Below are 26,135 nucleotides of genomic sequence, written 5' to 3'. Positions count from 1 at the left end.
TATATAAGTGTGTTTTAATATCTTTAAAGAATTCCCTGATTAACATTAAAATAACCGTTAAAAAATGTGATGCTAATTTCGCACCTAATATCACGACTGAATAGCTCATTTGATGTCTTTTAATGAATTCCTGATAAATAAAAGAAATTTAATCTTTTTGATTTTTTGAAAAAATGAAACTTGATTTTCTGTGCGTGCGTGTCAGTCGTCGATGTATGTGTATGGTTCTCTCTCCGCCTTCTACCTGACGCTGATCTGTCCGTCACGGTACACGCGTGCACGCATGTGCGTGATGCGCCCAGCCTGCTGCTCCGTGCGTGTGAAAGCATGAAAATCGTAGCAGTGACCTGTAATCTGCTGTAGCGACCGGTTCCGGAGTCGCATAAATACCAGAATTATCCAGATTGAAGTAAAATATTTTTATGCTGCAAGAACTGATCGTTGAGAGATACGTTCGCATTTTCCGAGGATGAGCGCAAGTGGAACCGCGCGTGCATAGCTTCCTGATCTCGGTAGAACCATTCTATTTGCGAACTCAGGTAAAGATATATCCGATGATTTTCTTCGATTCTCCCAACTACCACCGCTTTCTCTGTTCCGGAGGCCTTTATTTTCTTCCGCTTTCACCTTTTTACAGTACTTCCGATAAAAACCATGCTGGAAATTACATCCGCTCGAGGGTGAATCCAGACGAGGTACAGAAAAGAGTGGAAATCACGTCGAAATGCGGCGTGACGCTGCACGAAGTCGAAGAGCTACCTACTCATCTATCCACTTTTGTCCAGTCATCACTGCATAATTCTGGCTAAGAACATTTTAAAGGATAGATACGCGATGCACGGCATATATTACAGTTTCGTATCTCTTTCCGTTCTCTCTCTCTCTCTCTCTCTCTCTCGCAATATTTTAAAACAATGAAATAATAATAATGGTAACTTTGATATATAAATCTAATAATTAATCTCTATAATTGTAGTTGATAATTAATGTTGCAATAATTTATAATTTATCAATGTGTTGCAATAATTTGTAATTTGTCACTTACATAATATATAATAATAATAACTATCTCTTTAAATTATTTTTTGCGTATAACTTTTTGTCAAATGTAATCAATAATAGTCTTTAGTTGATCATCTTTTAAGTCAGATATACTTAGCGATAAAATTTTATTGGATTTCACATAATTAATCAGAAAGAAAGATTCAATTTTTTAGGCGGGATTTCAGAATAATATAATACGATTGTTACGCCCTATATAAATTATGAATCTTCAAATTAAAAGGTGGGTGTAAACCCCGACATCTGCAGCTCCTGCCTCCTAAATCACTCAAAACGCATTAAACATGTCACGGCCATGTTGCAAGCTCTCTGCTACCCTTCGACTGGGAGCAGGGTTAAGGGCGACAATTCCTCTCACGCAATTTTTTTCATCCTTGTTGGTTGTTACTCGTACTGGAGGAAATCGTAACGTAGACTAAGAACGTCGTAAAAGCACTGAAACAACATTCTACGTACGTAAGGGGAGAATAAACGGTTTTATCCATCTTCCCAAAGTCACGTTAACGTATGTTAAATTGATGATTTGTTGTGCAAAGCAGAAGCACAAAGACAGTTTAATATCCTGCGATATAGTAATAAAAGATTTCAAGTAATTCTTTTTCTTCTTGTTCTTGTATATAACGATTAGTTATTGATATACTCTTAAACGATTCATTTTTAATTAGAGAAAATATTCTATGTACTTTTATTCTTAAATAACTTGAAATAATATTCGAATTAATGAGATTTTTTCATGTTTCGAGATGCTGCACAAATATTAAAATATCAAAAGAGGTCAGGTTTTCCAAAGATTAATTTTCCGTGGTAATGTATTTTACACAAATTAATCTGGCTTTAAAATGGTGCTTTTTTTAAATTTGCTAACATGGTCCATTTGGTTCACGCGCGTAAACACAAACCGGTACGAGGATAAAATTTGTCGGACATTGAGCGTGTGACGTCGCATCGAGGGACGTAATCCCGAGGGTTCGAACCAGTGGTATCTTGTCGGGAGAGAGTTAGCCGCTCGTTCTCTTCGGGGTGCGCGTTCTCACCGAAATGGATGTAACGGCAAGTGTAAGGGGATGGCGGCGGATAATATTTTAAAACGAGCGCGAGTCTGTTGCGGGCAGAGTTCTCTCGCCGGTGTTGCTCTCGCACAATGCTGAAGAGAGCACGACGAAGAGAGCGCAAAACGCAGGGCAGGAGGGGGTTGCGAGGGCGAGAGGGGGTTGTACGTAAAGGGAGGGCGTGCCCGCTGTTATCTGGCTTGTTCTCCGGATGAAATATCGGCTAGCAGTTTCAGGCCTTCTTTTCCACTCCTACCTCGATCTTCTCCTCTGAGTCTTCCTTCCTCATACGCCTTCTTCCTCTTCTGCCTCTGCTCCTCTGCACTCTCCCCCGCCTACCGGATTTCTCTGCACCGCTCCTGTAAGGTGAAAACTTTTTCCGTGTGCGCCATTGTCAGACTTTTGATTGCGTTGGGATTTCCGCTCCCCTCCCCATTTTCTTTTCTTCTTATTCAAATTTGTCTTTTTTCTATGACTTTTCTCTTTTTTCACACCTCGTATTTTTCATATATCTTCTAAACTCAGCGGATTTTCTTTCACTTTCTCTTTTGCTCTATATTTTTTATATCTTATCGATAACCGCTTCTTTTTACATATTGTTTTAGTATTTAATCTTAATCTTAACAACTTCGTGTTTCTTTCGTGATATTATACATCATACTTTACTTATTATCTTATTCTTTCTGTTTCAAGTTTTCTCTATCCTCTGTAGTCTTTTTGCTTTAAATTCATTATTTTTATATTTTTTAAATTTGATACATTCTTGATAATTTTATCTTTAATACCTTCTTTCTGATCTTTTTGTTTCCATTGTATTTTTTACCTTTAAATTCCTTGTTTCATGATATTATATTTTTCTTAACGCTTATTTCTTCGTCTTCATCATTCTGCGTATCTGTTCGAATTTCGCAAATATCTTTTCATCTTTTGTAAATCTAATCTGAAGACATCCAAATCTTCATAATCCTCATAGAGCAACATCTATGTCAATTCTCATCATATCATTATCATACATCGCCAGGGGGCCCATCGATCACCTCATCCATCGTACCGGGAGCGACTTTCCTAAACGATCTTCATAGAAAGATGAAAGAAAGAATAAATAGAACCAAGGGATTATCCTATCAAAAGGATAACGTATGCTGCTATCTTCTTTTACGAGCGCCGCATATATTAGAAGACGCAGCGGCACTTTTTTAATCCTTTTCAAGCGACATGGAAAAACCGAAACGAAAAGATGGGAGGGAGGACGGGATTAATCTACAGAAGAAAAAATTTAGCAGCTTGATCGTGAAAGCATTTCTGTTCTCGAGATAGATGGGATAGATGTATGTAAAGGAGAAGAAATGATCGACGCGTACTTCTTTTATATATACGAATCTATCTGGCAATCCTCGTCGTAATAATTTCTCATCATCGTCACATTTGCCATCGATTTCTATATTACTTATCTATATTCTACGTATGTCTCAGAATCTAGATTATATATTAAATCTGTTTGTCATAATATAGATTGAGGCATACGAGACCGAGCGTGTGAATGTTAATATAAATTGTCGTTCATTATATAAAATGCAATAAAGTAAAAATAGTAAGAGAGAGAGAGAGAAACAATTTTTGAGAAAAATAACTGAGGACACGATACAAAATAATACAAGGTACTTTGAAATTATTCAACTTTTTTCAGTGAAAATTCTTTGATGAAGTCAGAATCAATTTTTTTATTACAAAAAATATCAGATAATCCAAACAGTTCTTGTCGTTTTAATCATAATATTCAGAATTGTTTATGTCAATCATAACTTGAGATATTTTTTTACCTCAGGTACATATCTAACTTTATTTTATTAGAGAGATTTCAAATTATAAAATTTAAATTAAATAAATATTTTAACTTCTTATAAAATGTCTGTTTAAATATTTGTGATGTATGCTTGTTTATTGTACATATAATACATACAAGTTTAAATTTGGATATAAAGTGTTTAGAAGCTTGCCGAAAATTTTTAATTTACATTGTAGCTCGTACCTATAATAATGTAACACGCATCACGCTTAATTAAATAACATTTTAATACTTTGAGCGTCAAAGGTACTTTGAATGTGTTTCGGGGCTCAAAAAATTAAGATTAAATTTTAAGATGCAAAATTTGTGACAACCCTGAACAATTTCAACGAATGTCTGTAATTCTAAAGAATATATACATCTCTGAAAAAAAAAAACAAGAATATATCGTTTTACAAAACATAATACAGTATCTGATTACTTTCTAAGTATATCAGTACGTTGGATGGAAACATTTTTATGAAGATATGACATAATGCTTTCTCGAACCCGACATTACTTGAGTGATGATGTTATCACCGGCAATAATACTGATAGTAGGATGCACCGGAGAGATACAAATATTCATGCGGCATAGCAGAGGCTCGATAGAACTACAATCTGCCGGATTAAATTGTAATCGTCGGCTAATCTGTCCCGTAGGATCGCAATCTACTCGAAGCAAGGAATCAATCAAATCTGCTAGCCTCTTATCAGAATCTTCGAACAGATCCCGGGATCTCGATAAGAAAGCTTCTATCTTAAGTTTATCTTTCGCGTATATTGTATATTTTTAAATTATGTTGTTGCAATCTGAACTATTCTCGTTTTATTATGAATTATTATGCATCGTATATCCCTTCTACATAAAAGTTTGTTAAAATATTACTGTAAATTAATATTTTAGAGTTACAAATAATTTAACTTTGTATAAATATATTTTTAATAACAAAAATAATTAACAAAAATTATTTTTGTTATTAAAAATGTGGTACACTTCTAGCGATATGTGTCTCTTAAATTATTTAACTTATGGTTTTTTCTTTCTATCTTTAATTTTATCGTGTAATAAAATAGCACTCTAATGACATATCGACGACCCATAATTTTTTCAATAACAGTCGTGGACGGAAGAGATAATATGTTTTTTACGACGTCGTTACTCGTTGCTTGAAGCCGTTGAAATTTTAAATATCTTCGTAAGTTCATATTTAAACGAGATATTAGGTGCACTGTTTCCAGTGAACCATTCAGTATATCGCTATTAAATATAATATCAAACGAAATTAAGCAGCACTTTCCTGCCGCGAGGTTACCGACCGACTTCCCTTAAGTCGACCGGCACCCTCTACGCGATGCAGCAAGGGTTCCGCACGATAAATCCTCGCCGAGTAAGGAAGCCAAATAACTTAAACGCGATTTCGCGCGAGTGTAGAAGCGTTTGGAACGAGCCAGAACGAGAAAGAAGAGAAGGGGGGCTGGAGGGGCGAAGAGGAGGAGAAGAGGTAAAGGAGGAGGAGACCCCGAAAAGTAATGTGAGAAATACGACGGAGGCCGCGGCGCGGGTCAAGAGGTACAGTCGAAATGCAGGCGAGAGAAGCGAGAGGGCGGAAAGAACTGGGAAGATATTTGGAACGCTCAATTCTCAAGGTACCTATATAGGAAGCGAGATATCGGGCGTCCGACGAAATAACCGAGGAATCTTATGCTCATTTCGCGAGAGCCGCCCGAAGCCGCCAGCAATTCCGTATCGGACTCGAGATCGCATTGTCACCACCACCATCCCTCCCTTTCTCCCCCGCTTATTCTGTCGTCTGCCCGCCGCGCTCTCGAGTGCAGCATCTCTGACACTCGCACGACACTAAATCCAGCACAATGGCGCGGGTGTAATGCTATATAGCGTGTTCCGCGGGTCGATGCCGCTTTACCTCGCCCGCTCGCTTCGAATACCTGGGAAACTTGTACAGGATGGTACAGAGCTAACGCCCATCTTCCAAACTTTTGAACGCGAACGTAACATAAATAAATCGAGGAGGTATTTAGACAGAATGTTTAGATAAAATTATAGATAATGAAGGCAATGACGAAGAGATGGAGGAATTGCTAAAAAGGTTAACAGTTAATAAATAAACAATAACGCCTAGTCTCTTCAGATACATTGAAGTATTCTATATAATAATAGCATAAAGCACAATTGCTAAGTGTGTCAATATTGTAATATATTTGTGAGAATAAAAAAAGAGTCATTTATGCGTACGTATTTAAAGATTAGAAATTGACATTGACTCTGAATCGTCCTGTATAAATGTCCATTCGAACATACTCGCCTCTGCAAGGCCTGCATTCAATATCGCGGTGACATCTTTAGTGGTGTCTATGGCTCCATAAAGACTTCCAATCACACGAGATTTGTTCAGCGGATGAGTATTTCCTATAGGAAATTGTTATTCAAATTGTGTACTATGCTACATAATACATGTACTACAAACAAAAAAACAGCCTATTTTCAGAATATTGACTCTTGTCATTGTGTAATAAACTTGTATATAGTTATATTGCAGTTTATATTCATAGGTCACTCGAAGATTATTGTATAAATTATAATAACAAAGTTCTATGTTCTTTTCAAGAATAAGAAATATACAGATTAAAATCACGATTGCACACAATTCTATTAATGATTTATGATTTTAGGGTTGCACTTTAACGTTAAATCGCTTTATTAAGCTAATTCCTCAAATGAATTCTACTTCAATGAGACGTATATTTTTAAGATAAAAATAAATAAATATAGATGCATAAAACCGGATGCATCTTTTCGCTTAAAAATAGTGAGACGAGTCACTTCCGTTTCTGAAGTATAGAATATTTAATAAAACATGTATTGAACGTTCATCGAATTCTTAGTGATATTCCTAGCGACGTTGCCGTTGACTTTTAAGTTGAGTTTCGATCGATGCTATCTGGCCGAGCCATGAAAGCGTAAACTCTCCCCAAAAGTAGCAAAGCCTCCCAAGAATCGCCAAGCATGAGCACTTGGAAACAATTTCCAGAAGGCTCAGTCAAAGATCTTTTGATATAAACGGACGTGGATTCAAATTGAAATCGGTTATTTGAGTGTAATCGTAATCGTAATATGGTTAATAAAAATTTTTTATCATGACAGTCTATTTCATCAATAATTTACATATTAATTCTCAAAAATTTAATAGATGTTGTTAATACCAGATGTCACAGTTTAAAACAATTTTATTTTATTTTGTAAAATAATGATGGGTTGAAAATTTTATAACCTTCTTTATTTTCGTTTGTTCTTCCACTTGGAAAACTTCGATCTGCTTTTATATAATTACATTTACAATTGATAGTTTCGATTATAAATAACATATAATTTTCATTCCGACACAGCTTCGCAATACGGACAATTTAGTATAATATAATGATGCCATGTGCCGTATAGTGTTCTCGAAACTGTTGTATTCTTGTTTCGATTATGTTCCTAGCAATCTCCTTTAATATATATTTTGATTGAATGTTATTATCTAGAGAATAGAATAGAATAGAATCGTAATTTATGCGTTCTAAGATCTCAAACGTTAGTGATAAAGAAAAAGGGAGAAAGAAAAAAAAACCTTAATATGAAATCTTTCATCAATCACCGATATCTTTTTCCAAAGGATGCAGCTCCAGTCTGACCCATTTGTGTTCGTTCAAGGGCTAGAAACCACTTCGAGAATTCGCATGCGATAAACGTCGATTCACTCGGGAGATATTCTCGATACGAGAGAAACGCTCTCGATTCCATGGATACGACTGCGGCTCCTAATTCCTCCGGGCGGAATAGATAGAGGTGAATAGCTTGATACAGGAGGCGATTCCAATTCCAATGGTTAACGCCTGTCCATAGAATCGCTACCGAAGGTGTAGTCTTGAATGTTTAAAGGAAGGCGCTGTAATATAGCCCTTATTCGTGGTGCATTCCCACGGCGGCCATAACGGCCCTTTGCGAAAAAGGCTACCAATGTGGCCGCTCTCTTACGATCGATGTGAATCATTGTCATTATGTTTCACAGATTTTTTCGGTATATATAAAATAAATATATAAAATACAAAATTTTTTTTGTTTTTTTTTTAATTATAGAAAGTACCGTAACTGCAAATGAAATGTCAGACAAATTTTATGGATTAAGTTAATACTAAGTATAATAAGATTAAATAAAGCATTGCTGATTTATGTTCGTTTCTACCAATATAGATTAACATTAATCTCAGTTTAATTTATGTTTTATCTTTCTCTCCAGTTCTAAGAATTAGAAAAAGATAGAGTAAATTAAACCGAGATTAAAGTTAATCTACATTGATAGAAATGGATATTAGAAGAGAATTTCGAATAATGGGATAAAATATTTAAATTTTACTTTTCTTGTAAATTTTTTCACAAGTTTTTGTGTAAAAGTTAGTAGGTATATCTATTTAATTTAATTTTTACAATTTATTAATTTTTATAATTGTTCCTTTCACCAAAAAAAAGTGGAATGCATGACTTGATCGATTTGTCAATTTAACAAATAAATTTTGCATTGACTTTATTAACAAGCATAAAAAGCGGAAGAAACAGTGATAGTCGGATGGAGAAACTCTGATTCAAGATACTGTAATTAAATCTTTTGCTCAGATTTTCAATATTTTTATCTGTTTTTTTTTCCCAAGCTACCCTCTTGCTTCTAAGACTTCTTGAAATAATGCAAAGCACCTCTTTCAGATACGGCACCCTCGTGGCGTGCCTTGAGATCTTAATCTTCTTCAAACTTACGGATCTGCTCACGCGGTTTGTTGCCGCTTTAAGATTACACGAGAGAGCGCCGAAACAGTGTCTCCCCGGTCGGATTACGTCACGTTTGTTCTCAGTTGCTCTTGGGGGATAAAATCATCCCCTTCTCTTCTGCCGTGCGAGAAAATGCGTATTTCGCATAGAAATTAAAGCGCGCGATAAAGCGGACTCTAAATCGCAATTAATTAAATCATTAGCCGCTCGCATTTCTTTTATGACCGCGGTAACTGCTCTGGGGATGTTCAAATATCTCGAGATGGTCTTTAAAAATTAATAGAGAGGGACGAAGACTTAAAAGAGAAAAATTTCACTATACTTTGTAATTATAGTTATCTATACTTTTAAGATAATAAATGAATACAAAAATATAGTCAAATACTAATAACACTGACTATAAAATAAATATTTTCGTGCTAGGAAAAGAGTTAAAGCTATGCATATAATAATTCACGATTTTTATTGATAAGAAACACGATTAACATCTGTTTATCTTTCTGTTTCAGGTAAGAAGCTATCGCTGCCAATCTCATATCGAAATAAATTCAAAATAGGTAAGATCAATTTTGACAGATTATAATTTGTATCTCGCGCTTGCTAGATTCTTCTAGGAATCATTCGCGAGTAACGCCTCGAGCATATTTGACACGTTTCCTTTAAGGTGCCCGGACTACCGTCTTGATGCGAACAGACGGATTCGGCGTCCCTAGCCTAATTACAGGGCAGTTCTCCGAGCACCTGCGCTTCTTCTCCTGTTTCGTTTTCGTGCTTTCGCAACGGACACCCGTGAGTCCAATGTGGACATGTGAGAAACGCGATCCAGAATTCCCTAACCAATCTCCCTCTCCGGCCAACATTGTTCTTATGACTACGGAGCCTCGAGGCATCAAAATTACTTACTGCCTCTATTATGTTAATTACTGTAAAATGAGACTAAATTGTAAGGAGCAACGTTGCATCACAATGAATCACAAGATTGTGGCGTAATTTGATATAAAAAATTTCCTATTTGATATTCAAAATGAGAACAAAATATAATTTACGCAAGTCCTAAAAAATTAAAGTCGTATTATAAATTATAAAATGAGATTCTTAAATCACCAAAATTTGTTTAATTTAGTATACACAATTTCTGAATAATTAAAGTCATACAAGATTTATACATATTCTATCTTTAAAAAATGCCAAAATTTTCAGAATTTAAAAAATTCTAGTTTTTCAAATTAGAATTTTTAAGCTTTTAAATCATTCAAACTTAAAAATTAAAAAATTTATTCATTAAAAATATTAGGAATTGGAAAATTTTTAAATTTAAGAATTAAAAAACTGAAAGATATTTAAAAGTTAGTATATAGTCGCGTATTAATGTTATGAGTTTTCGGATTAAATGAGCTTTCAATTTGTTACTTGATTACTTCAAACTTTTTACGCGATACTTGCATGCCCATGCAATTTTTTACTACATATATAGAAAGACTGCGATTACAATGTGGTATGGGATGTAATAGAATCGGAAATTGGCATAACACCTGCGACAAAAGTCCATCGAACGAACGAAAATTATCTTGGCGGATAAAGGAAACTATTGTGTGCAACGCGAAAAAATGTACGGGCACTATTTTATTCAAATACAATTAATCAAGATTTTCTCTTAAAATACTTATTGTAACAATACATTATTATGCGTTATTCTTTATTTCTAATATTTAATCTATGCGTTTAGCCGATATAAATTTATTTACAAGAACTTATTTTTTGTCGTTAATTTTTTGTATTCTTTGTATTCTTTATATTATATTTTTAATTCCTTCAATTTCAACCAACGTTTTCTAACTCTAGATTCTGAAGAATCTCTTCATTCTTGTTACTTTTTTTTCAATTTTTATTGCAGAGTACATAAAATATAATAATGATAACAAATAGACTCTCCGGTTACATCGAATTTCTCATGACGCCGCGATGTCGAAGCGTCCGAAGGATGCGACACAACGGAATAGGACGGAACGGAGGTGGAAAAATGCGCTCGTTCTTTAATTAACTCGCGTCGCGCGCCATCGAGCTGGCCGACTTTATGAGTCGGCGCCGTGGAAACACGTGCTACGTTTATTAGCACGATGGTCTTTGACCCGTGTCTCGGTTGTGCAGAGCAGCATGGTGGACGCCGATCGTGCAGGAAACTCCATGCGGAAGATTTACTATGTTGCCTTTGATATATTTCTATATCAGGCAATGAAGAACTTTCTTTCGAATCAGTGGCGTCACGAGAACAAAATCGATAAAATTTTAAAATTGCAAAATCAAAACATGAATGTATTTTATGTGAATTCTTTTATACGCTTTTATCGAATCTAAATGAAATAATTTCAATCAAATGTTCGGTTATAATATAAACAAAAATAAATCTACTTTTCTAAATATTTCTAAATAGTGTAATTATTATCAAACATAATATGTATAACTGTTTGATAATATTATAATTACTAAATATTTGAAAAATAAAATTATGTTTGATTATATTAACTGAACATATTGAAATTATTTCATTTAACATTTGATAACTATTACCAGATTCTTTTTCCAGTATATATAGATAGAAAGAATATATAACAACAAATAAATCGATCCAAGTTTTTATAAGTATATAAAAATTTAAATGTTGAATTCGATATTTATATGAAGTATAAGTATGAAGTACTGCAAATAATAACAGATTTTATTTCAATCATTAACATTCCTCTGCATATTATAAAACGAAAGTTATTGGTAAAAATAATAATTTTAGATGTGCTACTCCGTTTGAAATAATCTCCGTGAAATTTATAAAAAATTCCTTTTTGTATATATAAATCAGTTGACATATCGGTAAATCCACATTTAAATTAGTGTAATTGATGATTTAAGGCCTTCAGTTATGTAAAATCTCGGAATCAGTTAGAATTAGAGTTAGTTATAAATCGGAATGAGTTAGAGAGAATTAGTCAAGGAATTAGTTAGTCTCAGCGTGCGAGTTTGAGAAGTATCTAACAGGATGAGGCGAGCATGCCTAATTATAGAGGTAAAACTTATAGTAAAAGACAACTTCAGCGAGCACATCTTACTAAATGTAAATCCAAGTTACAATGAAAGACGTAGCTCAGATGGACTAACTAATTTCAGATGTGGAAATTAGACTACCAATTCCTGTAATCTTCAAATCGGAGTAATACACGTGGCGAGTCACACACAGTAAGCTATGATATTATATTATATTAAATGTACTTGTTTAAGTATTTATCTAAATTAAAACAGCTTTATTTTATAAAGTGAACCTCACACATGGTTTGTTTCCTTCGCGATCCTAAAATCAGATTTTCTCATTAACGAAAATCTATTTGTCATCCAGTGAGGAACGATCCCATTACTAATAAATCCCATTATAAAAAATTAAACGTAACGAAGTCGGGTTTATCGCGGATTCACGTTATGAAAGAATTACAAATCGCTCTCGATGCTCGATTCGTCGGGAAGTATCGAATCAACCTGGCGCGTCATTCCAGGGATAGACGCGAGAGATACGATACACATACATGCACATACATACACACACACGGAGGCCCAGTGTCGCGTTTCAATATTTACGAGCTGAAATATTCACGAAATCACACCGGGGGCGGCGAATGCAAGGGAATGACTTGCCGGACGCGCGCGCGTTCAATTCGGATGACGCGTCGCGACGCATCGCGCGGCCTCGTTCGCACGAAAATTATATACATCAAGAGATGTCGGCGTCGTGAATATTTGATCGGCCGTTACCGTTGCGCGCGCGCGTCATCAATTATTCCGCCGCGGTGCTTTTTCGTAGGCGGCAGCGCGCGATAACGCGTGTCCCCGTCGTGACAGATGTCCATTACCTACAGCGAGCACGGCGATTTTCAGTAACGATAATTGAACCGCAAGTAGTAGCTACGCCAAGTATAGTGGGAGTGTAACGCCGCGTGGCGAACACCGTGTTCGCAATGAAGGATCATTTCTTCCAGCGCGGTTGTAAGGCAAGAATCATTAATGATCCCCGTTGTTGTTTTCTCCCGCGTACCAACCGACGTTTTCTTGCATACAGATGGGATACGGCGCGCAGTGAGTTCAGCAACAACAGGGACCATTAATGATTTAGTGTACGAAATATCATGTTGCAACATGGTGTTGCAACTTCGTTTCCGATTCTCCAGAATAGTGGTTTTCATCTGTGGGATATATGTCTCTAGAGATGTACGATATATTTATTAAGAATATGGGTTAACACTTAGAAATACACTAGAAACAAATTTTAGAAAAAAAAATTATAATTTTTTCAAATAAAAGTTTCACTTCCACGAGAGAATTGTTAAAAGTTACGTAGATTACAAATTGTTTGCTAATGTAAAGGAAAAAGATACACGTTATTACGCAGACTAGACGTAGGCTGTTGTCGTCCATCGTTACATTTGCAACAAAATACAGTTTCCAGCACGAAGATCGCGGCCTCTCGCCTTCTCGCGACTGCGTTAATTAGCGAACTTTATGAATGCGCCAGCGCATATTAATCCCGTCATTTCCATACGTCGCCGGCGGAGCCGATTCACGTCTCGTGTAACAGCATTATGAGCGTATTCCATTATTTATAATGTAATCGAGGCCGCGCTTTTGTAGTCTGGCGCGTTACGTAATTAGCACGGGAATTATCGGTGGGGTATGATGGCGACGGCGGTGACCGACATTTCGGTGAAGCCAATTTTAGCTGCGAGCGAAATTGTTGCAAGTAGAATTTGCTATAAAAATACACTTCGACGCAGCATTCAATTAGCCTTTATTCTATTCGTGACACCGGATGGGCACTATATTTGCTCGCATCGTATATTTTATTACCTCTAATAAGCTTATAGCAGGATCAAATAAACAAAATTAAATCGGATCTATTCATTGTTCTTTATATTTATTTTACACTAATTTGAACCATCCAGAAAAATGTACTCAGTGCCGTTTTGAAAAAAAACAAAGGGAGAGAAATGCATGTGTTCTAATTTGGAGGGTTCCAAAATCTGAAACTTTAGATTATGGCGATAGAAATTATAGCAAGTGTGAGAGTAGCGACTGATTCTGCTCTTGACGAAGGATATATTAAACCCATATCAGATTACCGACTCTACAGATCGACTTGATTGCCAACTCTGACTGCCGATCCATAATGAACCAATTACAATGAGGCTGACTCATTGTAATAGGTCTATTATGAATCGGTAGTCAGAGTTGGCAGACGGGTCGACCTACAAAGTCGGTACTCTGATACGAACTCGTGAGCCTAAGAAGGTTGAACTCAATTGGAGGTTAATTGTTTTATGAGTTAATATATTAACTTTTTTCTTGATGATACAAATATATAAATCCTGTTCTTTGCGTTTCTCCCTTTGTTTTCTTTTTTTTATGTGAGTCTGTTAGTTTAATATTAAGCTCTCTCTAGCAGTACTACGTTTTTCTTAAAAATCAAAATAGCACGAGATATAAAATTTTTATTGGTGGTACAAATTAGTACGAAATGGATACTAAATAATTGAATAGGTTCGATTTGATTTCGTTTATTTGGTCCCGCTGACTTATTAGAGGTTATTTTATTGCTTTTCCTCTTTCGCCTTTCTTTGGTTTAAATAATGTAATAACGTTCAAAGTATTATCATGTAGTAATAATTCAAAATAGCGTTTATTCTATTTAAAAAAAAGAACGTGGGATATATAATAATAATGAAATATTAATTTGCTTTTATACATACGGACTTATTGTGAAATAAATCATTTGCATCGAATGAAGAGATTGACTATGTAATAAAATTCGAAAAAAAAATTTTGTAAAGAAAATGTGATTGAACACAAGTAATTACATTGCCATTATATATCATTCTTTTTTGATATAACTTCGCTATCGATTGATATTAAAATATTAGTTAGAATTAGCAATGTCTATAGAAATCTAACTCGTGATTTGTCATACAAATCAACTCGTGTTATGAATCGTAATCAGGTTACCGACCGTTACTCCGTAGATTATAATATAAAACAATGCAGCAGAAATCATATTATACATACTAATTTACGTACGAAGTGAGTGTGTATTAATATTCTCGTATACATTATATTTATGCTGTATAACAACGCAAGAGCAAATTTGCACGCATCGAAAATAATACGCTGTTCTAAAAAGTATTAATTAATTATTATGTTTATTATCGAATATCGAAGTTGTCAAACACGCACATGTGTGGTGTAACATATACGATATATTGTGCACGATATTATCGGCCAACGAGAACCGGTGTTACTGTCGATGTAATTGGATCGCGCACACTACCTCGGAATGAAAATATTATGAATGGGAAACACGATCGCCTCTAAATAGGCTGACCAAGCAATGGCTTGGATTACGCGGTGCTATCCTAAGTGACACGTCATCGTTGATAACGTGTATCAACAATCGATTTCTTATTTCCATTTCTTCTGAGTGGATTTATCAACTAGTGAATTGAGCGGCAATTATGCAAAGCACTTATTTTGAGTAACTGTTTTTTTAGTATTTTTTAAATAAATATGTGTTTTACGTACACTCTTTGTTAATATTACATTAATCTCACTATGATTTTCGTACGAAAAATAAAAATATTTTGCCGTAGTATACCTACGACAGAGGTATTCATTTCGGTGTCCCGTCGAGGATGTAACCATTGCGAGCTCGCCGCTCCGGTATTACGACATTGTTACAAAAAATCGTTATTCCGACCCGGAGACGGAAAAAAGTAGAGGATCGCGGAAAAGCGCATCCGGCGCAGATGAATGTCGCTCGCGGACGCTGACGCCCGCGCGTCGATATCGGTTATCGGCGTCCGCGGGCGTCGCCTGATCGATGACCCGCGCGATAGAAATGACGTTTCACAGAACGTCGTTTTGTTCGTTCACGTATCTAATTTTTTTTCACGATCGCTCCTCGGACACTTTGGCAAACTTGAATAAAGTACCGAATTAACGGTCAGTTTTAGTAGAAAAGTTTACATTGAACTGAAAACTGAACGGAATATTTTTCCTTTGACAAAATCCAATTCGATTTTTCTTGCATGGAAATTCAAACTATTACGGAATTTCAAGGAATAAAATAAAATTTAAAATATAAATCCATAGCCAAACTGTGCTCTCAATTTATTTATTCAAATTATTTATTATTAAAGATATTTTATTTTAACCAAATCTTAGTTTGAAGCTTTATATTTAAGTGATTTATTAAAATTCATTAAAATTCTAAACCTTAATGCACAAAATTATAAAATAATATCTTATATATACCTTTGCTTAAGAAATGTACATCATTTGTCAAATATTTTCAAATTTATTGTAATCATTTTATTTATAATTTTAATTAAAGTTTTAATTAATCTCCTTAGCCGATTTTAGGTTAAAGGGTAAACTTTAAAAGTGAAAAATGTATCTATTGAAAAAGATATTCTGCATATCATACCAGAATAGGTATATCGTACGCGTAACTGCATTCGCTCGTAGAAAAAATTGTGCCGATACAGTCACTGGTGTAATCGGGTCTCTTTTGATTGCAATTCCGTAATGAACGAGTATGAAGAACGAAACGCTATTTCGCACGCAAAACGCGACGACAAAAAATAGTGCGTGTGAGAAATGACTGTTGGCGCGCAGGATTCGCAATGGTCATTGAATCGCCCTCTCGAATGGACAATCGATCCCGCGGAATGAAGCGAACACTTCGCACGTGCGCTTAATTCACGAGCATGTATAAATAACGGAATACATTGATCCTTCATCAGTAACGAGATATTTTCGCGTCTACCAACTACCAAATTAATGTAAACTCAAAATTGCATAAAAAAGAAAATGAACATTTCTTTTTTCGCGATTTTTGTTTCCTATCATGTGATAATTGTAATCATGTTTGTTTTATATTTAACGTTTTTACTCTATTAATATTTTACTCGTTGGACAGTTTTTTTGATTAATTTTTCTTGTATATTTTCGATTATTACGCTTATTTGTGGTAATTTATTCGCGACACAACTATGTCCTTAAATTAGTTTCATTTTTGTCTTATTGTCAATTTAATTCTATTTGTTTCTATTCTGTCTTATAGAATTCTATTATACCGAGAGAAATACATGTTTCTTTACATGATTTATTTACCATTTGCAAGCGATGCATTTTTTTCCTCGGTTATTTCTCTTTTAATTTCATAAATTTAATTTTCTTTTTCTTAATGAGTTAATTCAATGTAGCAGAGTTAAAATGAAATCGTATTTTCTTAGATATAGAAAGTTATCTAATCTGAAAATATATAGGACTTTTTTTTAAATTAAAAATTATTTAACACAATTTTAAAAGAAATTAAAATAATCTTTCATAATTAACAGATTTTTGCAAACGATATCGAACGGTTTTCCGTCAAACTAACTGCAGTCAAATTTACAGTAGATGATATTAGCAGCAGATACAGCCCTCCTTTCTCTTCCCTCGCATCGATCGGGAGTAACATTATGGAGACGCAAGTTCGCTTGGCTTTCCGCTCGGCCATGCATCTTTGGCTGCAACGGCTGCTGCACTTCGTGAGGCGCTCCCGGGACGCATAAATCAAAGTCCTCCGTGGAGACTCGCCTCGGTTACGCGCCCAATCCTCTTCACCTCTCCTCTCCTCCCCATTCTACCTGTTCCTTCTCGTTCCAAGCCAGGCCCAGACGGCAGGATTTCTAATTCAAGCTAATCCTTTTTCGCCGCTCTAATTACATTATCAATTCACGGAGGACGGGCAGGCGCGACCCGGCACGGCATTCGCGTGTGTATTTACAAGCTGCACGGGTGCATACAGCGGTGAATTTACATGCGCTGGCCTGTTGCACGTCCCGGTTGCGCCGGGCCCCCTGCTTCCGCGGACCCTTCCAATTCCCCCCCCTTGACTGATTTACGACGGTCGAATAAATTATAAGAAGCGGATAGAAGAGAGCATTAGCCCCCGTACAACGGGCGTCAGGTGCTATTCGCTGCAGTCTGTGCAGTTTGCGCTGAGAGAAACAAGGGTAGGAGAAGCAGAGCGGGGTACTTTTTGGTTATCGTCGCCCCGACGCAATTGCATCCCCCGTCAAATTGAATCGTAACTCGATGGGGAGAGGGAGGGGCGATACGTCTCGCGTGTCGCACGTCAATTAACTCCGCCCACGATTACAAGCTCCAGGCCGCCGGCAATTTCGACGGAATCGATATTACTCGACTGGCGGAATGTTGGAACGGGTACCTTCTCGGACGCGACGCTATGTGACGCCGACACGACGCGGCACGACACGACATCGCGTCATCCGGCATCGACGGGCTGAGCCATCCCCACGGAATTTCCGATGTCGCGTGGTTTCCCTAAGAGAGTTCCGACAATTTATCCAAACAACGTTTGGATTCTACAGTATTGTTATCTTTACTTATGTAACGTCTTCAAGAAGCTGAATGCAGAAAATTGTTACAACATATTTGCATATTATGCATTTTCCGTAAATGTATATGTATGCGTATATGCGGAATTAAAGTAATTTCCATAAAAAGTTAAATTTTAGAAATACTCTAAAAGAGACGAGACAATGCCCGACAAGAATTTCATTTTTTAAATAATAATACACGACGTTATAAATTTGATGATAAAGTTTAATTAATTATCATAACAATTGATTCTTGAATTAGAATTTTAGCTAAATTTAAATACAGTTGAAATTATGTAAATAAGATTTTCTCATCTATACATACCGCAGGAGATTAATTACGAGACCCTTTATTTCCAACCACTCACTTTCCACTCCAACTTACCACATAAAAAAATAACTCGGTCAAAAAATATTCGCTAAAAAAATATAGCAAATTTGATTGAACGCATCGACGCACATTAAAGCTGTTGTATACAAATTGATGTAAAAATATATTTTTTTATAAAATATATGCATTAGATATTTATCATTCAAGTATTTTATTATTCAGGTATTTTATATTCACTTTTACATTCAGATTAGAAGATTTGTGTACAACGGCTTTAACCTTTAGGTAGGTAAGTGGGGTGCTCACAGAAACAAATTTTATTTTTATAGTTATATTTTTTAACAGTATTATAGAGTTAAAATTACATTTATTTATAGAGTTAAAATTACATATATTTATAGAGAAATTATAAAAGTAATTAACTTTAAGACTTCTGGACAATTTTTTTTTATTTTTCTTCTTTAAAACAAGGTTTTTAAGATAACTATGCATAGAGTGCTTGTAGCCATTTACCTACTTATAGGTTAACGTATACCCCAGTGCACATTAGTGTCTCCAATCGAATTCGTTGTCAGTTTTGGTCTCGCCAGAAAGTTTATAAATAGTAAACTGTGAAAGAACATACGATATTTGAATACTTTGGGCTAATCAAGTCTCGCCGAATCGACATTCAATTTAGATGCGTAGGCACATTGATCGAGACTCAGCATTCGCCGCGGTCGACCTTTCGAATCCGCTGAAACCGATCTTCGGATTATCCTCGTGGGTGGATACGACGAAGTGATAGGAATGGAAAAGAGAGAGACAAGAAAAGAGTATTATCGGAGAGAACGGAATGTAACGATTCCCTCTGCAACAATACTCTAACAGTGTTTCAAACAGGGCATCATCGACGACGGGTATGTACACATGCCGCGTGCGCAGTAAGACTGTAAAGGTTTTGAGGTCTGAGACCGCATCGGGCTGACGACATCCCGCTGTTAGGTCGGCTCTTTCAAGTCGGCCGCCGCGGCAGCGGGAGGTACGGCGGACCGCGGCGGACCTCCGATATATTATTACTTGGAGTCATTAATGGTAAACTGCAATTCTCTTCTTTTTCCCCTCCATGAGAATACTCGCCACGGCGCGACGACCGCACGTCGCAGCTCGAACGGAATTTGTCGAAAAGATATCAGCATCGATCATAATACAGTGCAATTTTTTAATTGTGGAAAAATTTAATCTCCGCTAAGCGAAAGAATATATATTTTTTGATATCACAGAATATCCTTTGTATATTATGATAGCACGAATTAAATATATTTCATACTTTTATAATTAACTGCATCTTTCGTGCCAAAGATGTATATAAGCAATGCATTAATAAAGTAAAAACGATAGCGTCATATTACATAATATTTATTCTCATGCGATGGTTGAAAAGAAAAATTTTAGCTTTATCATTTCCGCGAAGTAGACTGCTGTTTAAAAAAGACGTTCATGAGACGGCGCTAGTAGAGTACGAAGGAATAATGATATTGAAAATATAATGCATTTTTGATTAGGAAGGGGGGCATTAATAATGTAAGGCGGTTCTAAAGCGGAGAAGCGCGCGCGGTGATATATAAGAAAAATTCATTTCTGCCGAAGCCAGCCGTTGTTCTCCTCGGGAAGTCGAGTAAGTAATTTCAATGGAAATTTCACGGCGTTATACTTAGCTCCTAAGAGGATAGATAACTGGAAACCGCGCAAGAAAGGATTCTCCGACATCTCGAGACTGAAAACGCGTTGAAAGAAGCCCTGGACACGCGGTACTTTATAGAATTAGATCTCCATTTGCAGAATTAGCGTTTCTCTTATAAACAAATATACTAATGTAATTTGTGAATTAAGCATTTCTTAATTTTACAAGTTTAGCTTTTAAATAATCCGCAGAATTTTTGATCAAAAAGTAAAGATATAAATATGATACAATTAGAAAACGCTCCGATATTAGAAAAAATAAAAGAAGTTACAATACTATTTTGTGTTTATAATACCAACATTCTTAATTGTATTAGAAATATAATATTTTTAATTACTTGTATATTTATAAACAAACAAGTCGTAACCAAATATATCCAAGATTAATACACAGCCTTGCTTTACATTCATGTAATAATAATTAATTAAAATGTACAACGAGATACTCGTGACGTAAACGATGTACTTAAACGATACATTGGTCAAACAACACGCAAAGTTGAATCGTACGTGTCCTAACCGCGGTCACATGACGCATGCGCGTCGGTTGCATTCGCATTGGTAACGAGTGCATCGCCGAAGTGCGGCTAAAAGGGCGCATAATAATTTCATTGTCCGGCGCTCGAGTTTGCAACTTTTTCAGGTTAAATACCGAGAGAGGGCTTCATCCGCTCGATTTCACGCAGTGGCGACGCGTTTTACAACCCGCGAAACAATCCGCATGCAGTAAGTTCGGTCGCGGTAGTGACCGCATGACGCATAACGCGTCAGCCGCAGCTGCGGCGGGTGCAGCGGGATGGGCAAACGTAGCGAAAAAGGCACTTCGACAACGATGCGGGGTCGTGCAATAATTCTCTCATTCAACAGCGGGGTGAGCTCAAATGTGTTTGTTCTGGTCGGGCTCTAATTTTCATGACGAGCTCGACGTTGAAACGAATTACGCCAAGTTGAATGTAGCTCGTCACATTCGTTTCGTTTGCCCGTATAGCTACAACTTTCATTTTAAGATAGATCCTAGAGATGCGAGAAGAAGAGATCCCAAAGAGAGATCTAATCTTTCATTTGTGCAAAATATAGTAAGTAATCTTCTAATTTTAGTAATAATCAATATTTAATATTTCAACTGTAAATACCGAGATAAAAACACTTGCCATAAAATCAGTATATACATGTATATATACACAATTGGAAAATTTGTGTTGAATTTAGCACATTTTACACTATTGAATGTCAAATTACATTCAATTAATGTTTTTCTTTAACACGAAATATTCAAATAACAGAATTACACTATATTAAATTAATGGTTGGATATGTTAAAAATTCAACACAGAGAGAGAGAGAGAGAGAGAGAGAGAGAGAGAGAGAGAGGAATTGTAACAAAGACAAATTTTAATACAAAAATTATGTTTTGTCTTGTGTACAGTGAGTGCAAAAAGTATTCGTACAGACAAAACGTTTTTAAAAAAAATTTTTATTTTTAAAAAATGAATATTATTCAGCGAAAAATCGATTCAACGTTTAATTGACGATCATTTCTTGTTGGGTAATTAACAATTTATTCACAAAGAATAAAATAGTATGCTTCTTAAAATTATATATACCAAAAAGATGTGTATTAATTATAGAAAATATATCATCTAAAATATATCATCTAAAAAATAAGCGAAAATTAAAAATGGTATTGTTTGGATCCTCAAAAACTATTTATACAGTCGAGAAATTTAGCTTCTAAAATCAGGAATACATGTGGAGCTCGTTTGTTTATGTTAGAACAGAATGTATTCATTGTATAAAATTGCTAATTAATGTTTATTTTCTATAAACAAGACTTTTTTATAACAAATTTCCTTATACGAATACTTTTTGCTCACTGTAGGTACATATATATATATATATAATGTATTTATATATTTTATGTACATGTGTATATTTATATGTACACACACGCGCACACACACACACACACACACACACACACATATTGTAAAAATAAACAGATATACTTGAAATAATATCAATTAATACTCCACTATACTTCGAGGAAAATTGCAAACTCCTCGATCACGCTCAAAGAACTTCGACGACCAACTCGAAAGCTGCGTACTCGGCACAGGCAGCGGCGATCGAGAGTTCCAGAGGGCGAGGCGATAAAGCCTGAAAGGACTCTCGAGAGAGTTCCAGCGCAACCGCGAGTCCGAAGATTTACACGAATGCAACGAGCAAAGAAAGAGACAGAGAGAATCCTCTCGCTTTCCGGTGCTTCGAACTTGACGAAGCGCATCCGCCGTGGATGAGTCACAGTGAAACACAGTCGAAACATCTACGTATATATGTACAACGCGATTCTCGAAACTCACCGCTCCCGAGAGAGGCAACGTCTTCCTGGCGTTCGAGCGGTGACCGCATATATTGGGATCCAGGGCGCGTTTAAAGGGACCGAAGGCGAACTCTCCAACGAATCTCTCTCCCGCGAAGAGATCTCACCTCTGTCTTGGGATGTCTCTAAGTTGCCCAACTTCGAACGACTTCGCTGTTACGAATATATCTCGAAGGATGGCGTAAATTAAAAGCGTAAAATAAAATAAAATTTTATTACGTGAAACTTAACTCCGAGATAATTCGATATGCAAACGACGTTATGAATTATTTTATAGACGATACAAGAGCTTGCGACAGACGAGCTCACTGGGAAGAGGCGACTCGCTTAGATGAATCGATGGCAGTAGCGTTTTGATCGAAACACACGTCGCGCCCGGTGTTCACTTCTATCTCATACCTGGTTAATCGAGCATGTCGATGACGCCGTATATCGATTACCTGCCGTTTACGGTGTTATCGAAACGCGCTTAATTAACGGAGAACAAACTGCAGCGAGAATAACGACGCGAGCCGAGCGTTAATCGCGATGTGAGGAGCAAAAACAGGCAGCTGAGAAATTGCCTTCGTGTTATAAATCTTTTTCTTGCCTCCTCTTTCTCAGCCCTCTGCCATTTTTATCAAGAATACGCTGGCACAACGATATTTTATCCTACTTTTGAGAAGCTTTCTGTCTCCACATCCGGACAGAAAAAAAAAAGTTTAAATCCCCCCGGCACGTAATACATGTTTTTACGTAGTTAACTTATATGTATACACATATTGCAGATGTAAGATTAAATTCATTTTCATTTTTATCTCCAGTAATTTCCAAACATTTCCATTAAACGTCAATGTACCTTTCTTCATTCAGATAATTCAAGATAAGATACGAATTTGATTACGAACAGCTGATCAAAATAATACTTAGGACTTCGATATAGTTTTTGAACTAATTGTGATATCGAAAGGAATGGAATTGAAGCTCTTGTTGACTCTGTCCTCTGGACCGAATTCGCAGGATTAACGGAAATTTTTAGAGGCGACCTTGCTCGACGATGCGAAACGGCTCTCTAACCACCGCAGAACATGGCGCCGCGCCGCGCCGTTCGAAGTCGGTATCGGCCAACGTAGCGAGTTAAATCGAGGCACTCCTCTCGTGTGCCCTCCGTAATCCCGCCGCATCCTTGACCTCCGCCGCCATCGTTTCCACGCACGCAGTAATTTACCGCGAAACACGCGCGTCGTTACTCAGCCGTCGCTTTGTTCTCGGATTTTCTGCAAGTAGACGTCTGTCCGAGATGATTTTTTTTGTTCGAGGATCCTTTACGTAATGATCGGTAATGACGGTTGGACATGTACCAACTAATGACTTCAATAAAGGAATGCCTATATGTTACTTATGTCTGTACTGTTTATTAAAAAATTTGTCCTCGTATCATTGAATCTTTCATATCGTCAAATAAGAAACTTTGGATTCATTATAATCGATGCTCCATATTATTTCAAATATTGAACAATAATCTAAGCTTAAAATACATCTACATGTCAAATATATATCAATATAAAAAAATAATATTTAAATTAGCGCATCTCGCAGGCGCGTAACGATGCGCTGAAAGAAAGATAGATGTATAAAACTAGGTATAGGCTTATTTAGATGAAGGTATAATGATTGCCGTAACATAATGTCCAAGGAACGAAGAATGAAGGGAACGAAGGAAGAAGACAGCGAAAGGGGGCAGCAACAGCTTGCGCGAGCAGGAGACAAGAGGGGAGTGGTGTAATAACTCTGTCCGTGAAAGCCTCGTCGTGAGTTCATTAGTTCCGTACCGACGCGCCACAATGCTGGTTTAGTCCGCGGTTAGGACTTTCCTCGGAAATGCTGCGGCGCCAGCAAATTCAGCGAATTTACCCACGGATTCCGTGTCGAAGCGTTTACATCACGCTAGAATATTATGCATATATTATATACCCTACCTCTTCCATCGAATGTGTTGATAAACTGAATTTACATTTAGCCATTTTTAAAAGAAAAGAACAGATTTTTTAATACACGAGCCGAATTTACTTTACTGTTATGATACTTGGAATTAATTCTCATAGTATTACGGAAAACTTCTAAAATTTAGTTTGGATTTTTAAATCTCATAAAAGATGAACTTATAAAAAATGAATATGTACTTTAAAAAATGCATCACATGTTTTTTAAAAGAGAAAAAGGCATAATATTTTTTCTGTTAAATGAAACGAAAATAACCTAAAATTAAATTTTTCGAAATTCATTAAAAATATAAAAAAATTTTAAATATTTGTGGTTAAATATTTCCATAATATTTCAAACAGAAATTGAAGATATATAATTCATCGCAAAGGAAAAGGGATAAAATATATTTTATCTTAAACTCTTTTCACATCGGAGAAATAATCCGAATACAAAATTTGTTGGAGATAGAAATCTCTGCACAAGCTAACCAACATATAAACCGCAAATATGCAGCCATGCGAACAGATTAAATATTACAACAACATAATCCTATCAGTAAATGCGCACTCCTATCCTCCAGGATTTTCGCACATACGGAAATTTTCCGGAAGCGGAAACCGATGTGGACGCGGCTGCAACAGACATCACAGGCTGTATGCGAGTGGCTCGACCGCGCGCATGTAATCGCTACATTCGATTCACCACGAGTTGCAGCTGTACAGTGCGGCGGCGTGCGTGCAGTTGCATGCAAATTACTGCATGCGTGTCGTGTATAGCCGAAAGTAGCTAAAAAATGCATCGCACTTTCTGTTGCAGAGAGGTACGACACCGCATACGCTTGCGAGGGCAAGACGCTGGAGATCGAGTGCGGCGAGGGAAAACTGATCCACCTGATACGGGCGAACTATGGCAGGTTCTCCATCACGATATGCAACGAGCACGGGAACACCGAGTGGAGCGTCAACTGCATGTCGCCCAAATCGTTCCGCGTGCTGAACAACGAGTAAGTACTGCACGCGCCGTGTCTGTATACATATCTTTTTTTGTGATTGACTTTGATCTATTTGTCGTGAGCACCCGTCCCTTTAATCTCCAGTTCCCCGGGAAATGCCGTGAGCAGAACTGAATAGTTTCATAAATGATAAATGCATACACATGCAACTGAAAATGAAGTTACTAAAAATGCTAAAAATTGAAAGATCTTGAATAAAAAAACATGTAATAAAAACTATTCCTTCGATCGTCATATCAGTCTTCTCAATGAGAAATACTTTCTTTTGTTTGTATTTACGTATTTCAGTGCCTGATCATATTCTTTGACGATCAGAAAAATTACGTTTAAAACGTAAAAGGAAAAATTATTTGTTCACAGTTGATGTAAAATCCATAATAAAGGAGTTATTGCAAGTAATTATTGGAATTTAATTAATTTTCTCACGGGCAAATACAATTCTCAACAAAGTGAATGTTCAATGAAGCGAAAAACAGAACTAACTTTTA

General features: G+C 36.3%; 1 protein-coding gene across 8 annotated transcripts in view; it reads left to right on the top strand.

Moving 5' to 3' along the window:
- Positions 1 to 26,135, top strand: part of LOC108722335 (latrophilin Cirl) — a 470,896-nt gene that overhangs the window by 396,563 nt on the left and 48,198 nt on the right. For all 8 annotated transcript variants that reach the window (XM_018447387.1, XM_018447388.1, XM_018447385.1 and 5 more), the window contains one exon: positions 25,452 to 25,638. In XM_018447387.1, coding sequence (XP_018302889.1) covers positions 25,452 to 25,638 — 187 coding nt within the window. The remainder of the gene's footprint in view (positions 1 to 25,451; positions 25,639 to 26,135) is intronic.

The sequence above is a fragment of the Mycetomoellerius zeteki genome, unplaced genomic scaffold (assembly GCF_001594055.1).
Source record: "Mycetomoellerius zeteki isolate Tzet28-1 unplaced genomic scaffold, Tzet1.0 scaffold20, whole genome shotgun sequence".
Taxonomy (NCBI): domain Eukaryota; kingdom Metazoa; phylum Arthropoda; class Insecta; order Hymenoptera; family Formicidae; genus Mycetomoellerius; species Mycetomoellerius zeteki.
The sequence above is the reverse complement of the archived record's forward strand: the minus strand, read 5'-3'. Positions and strand labels throughout refer to the sequence as shown.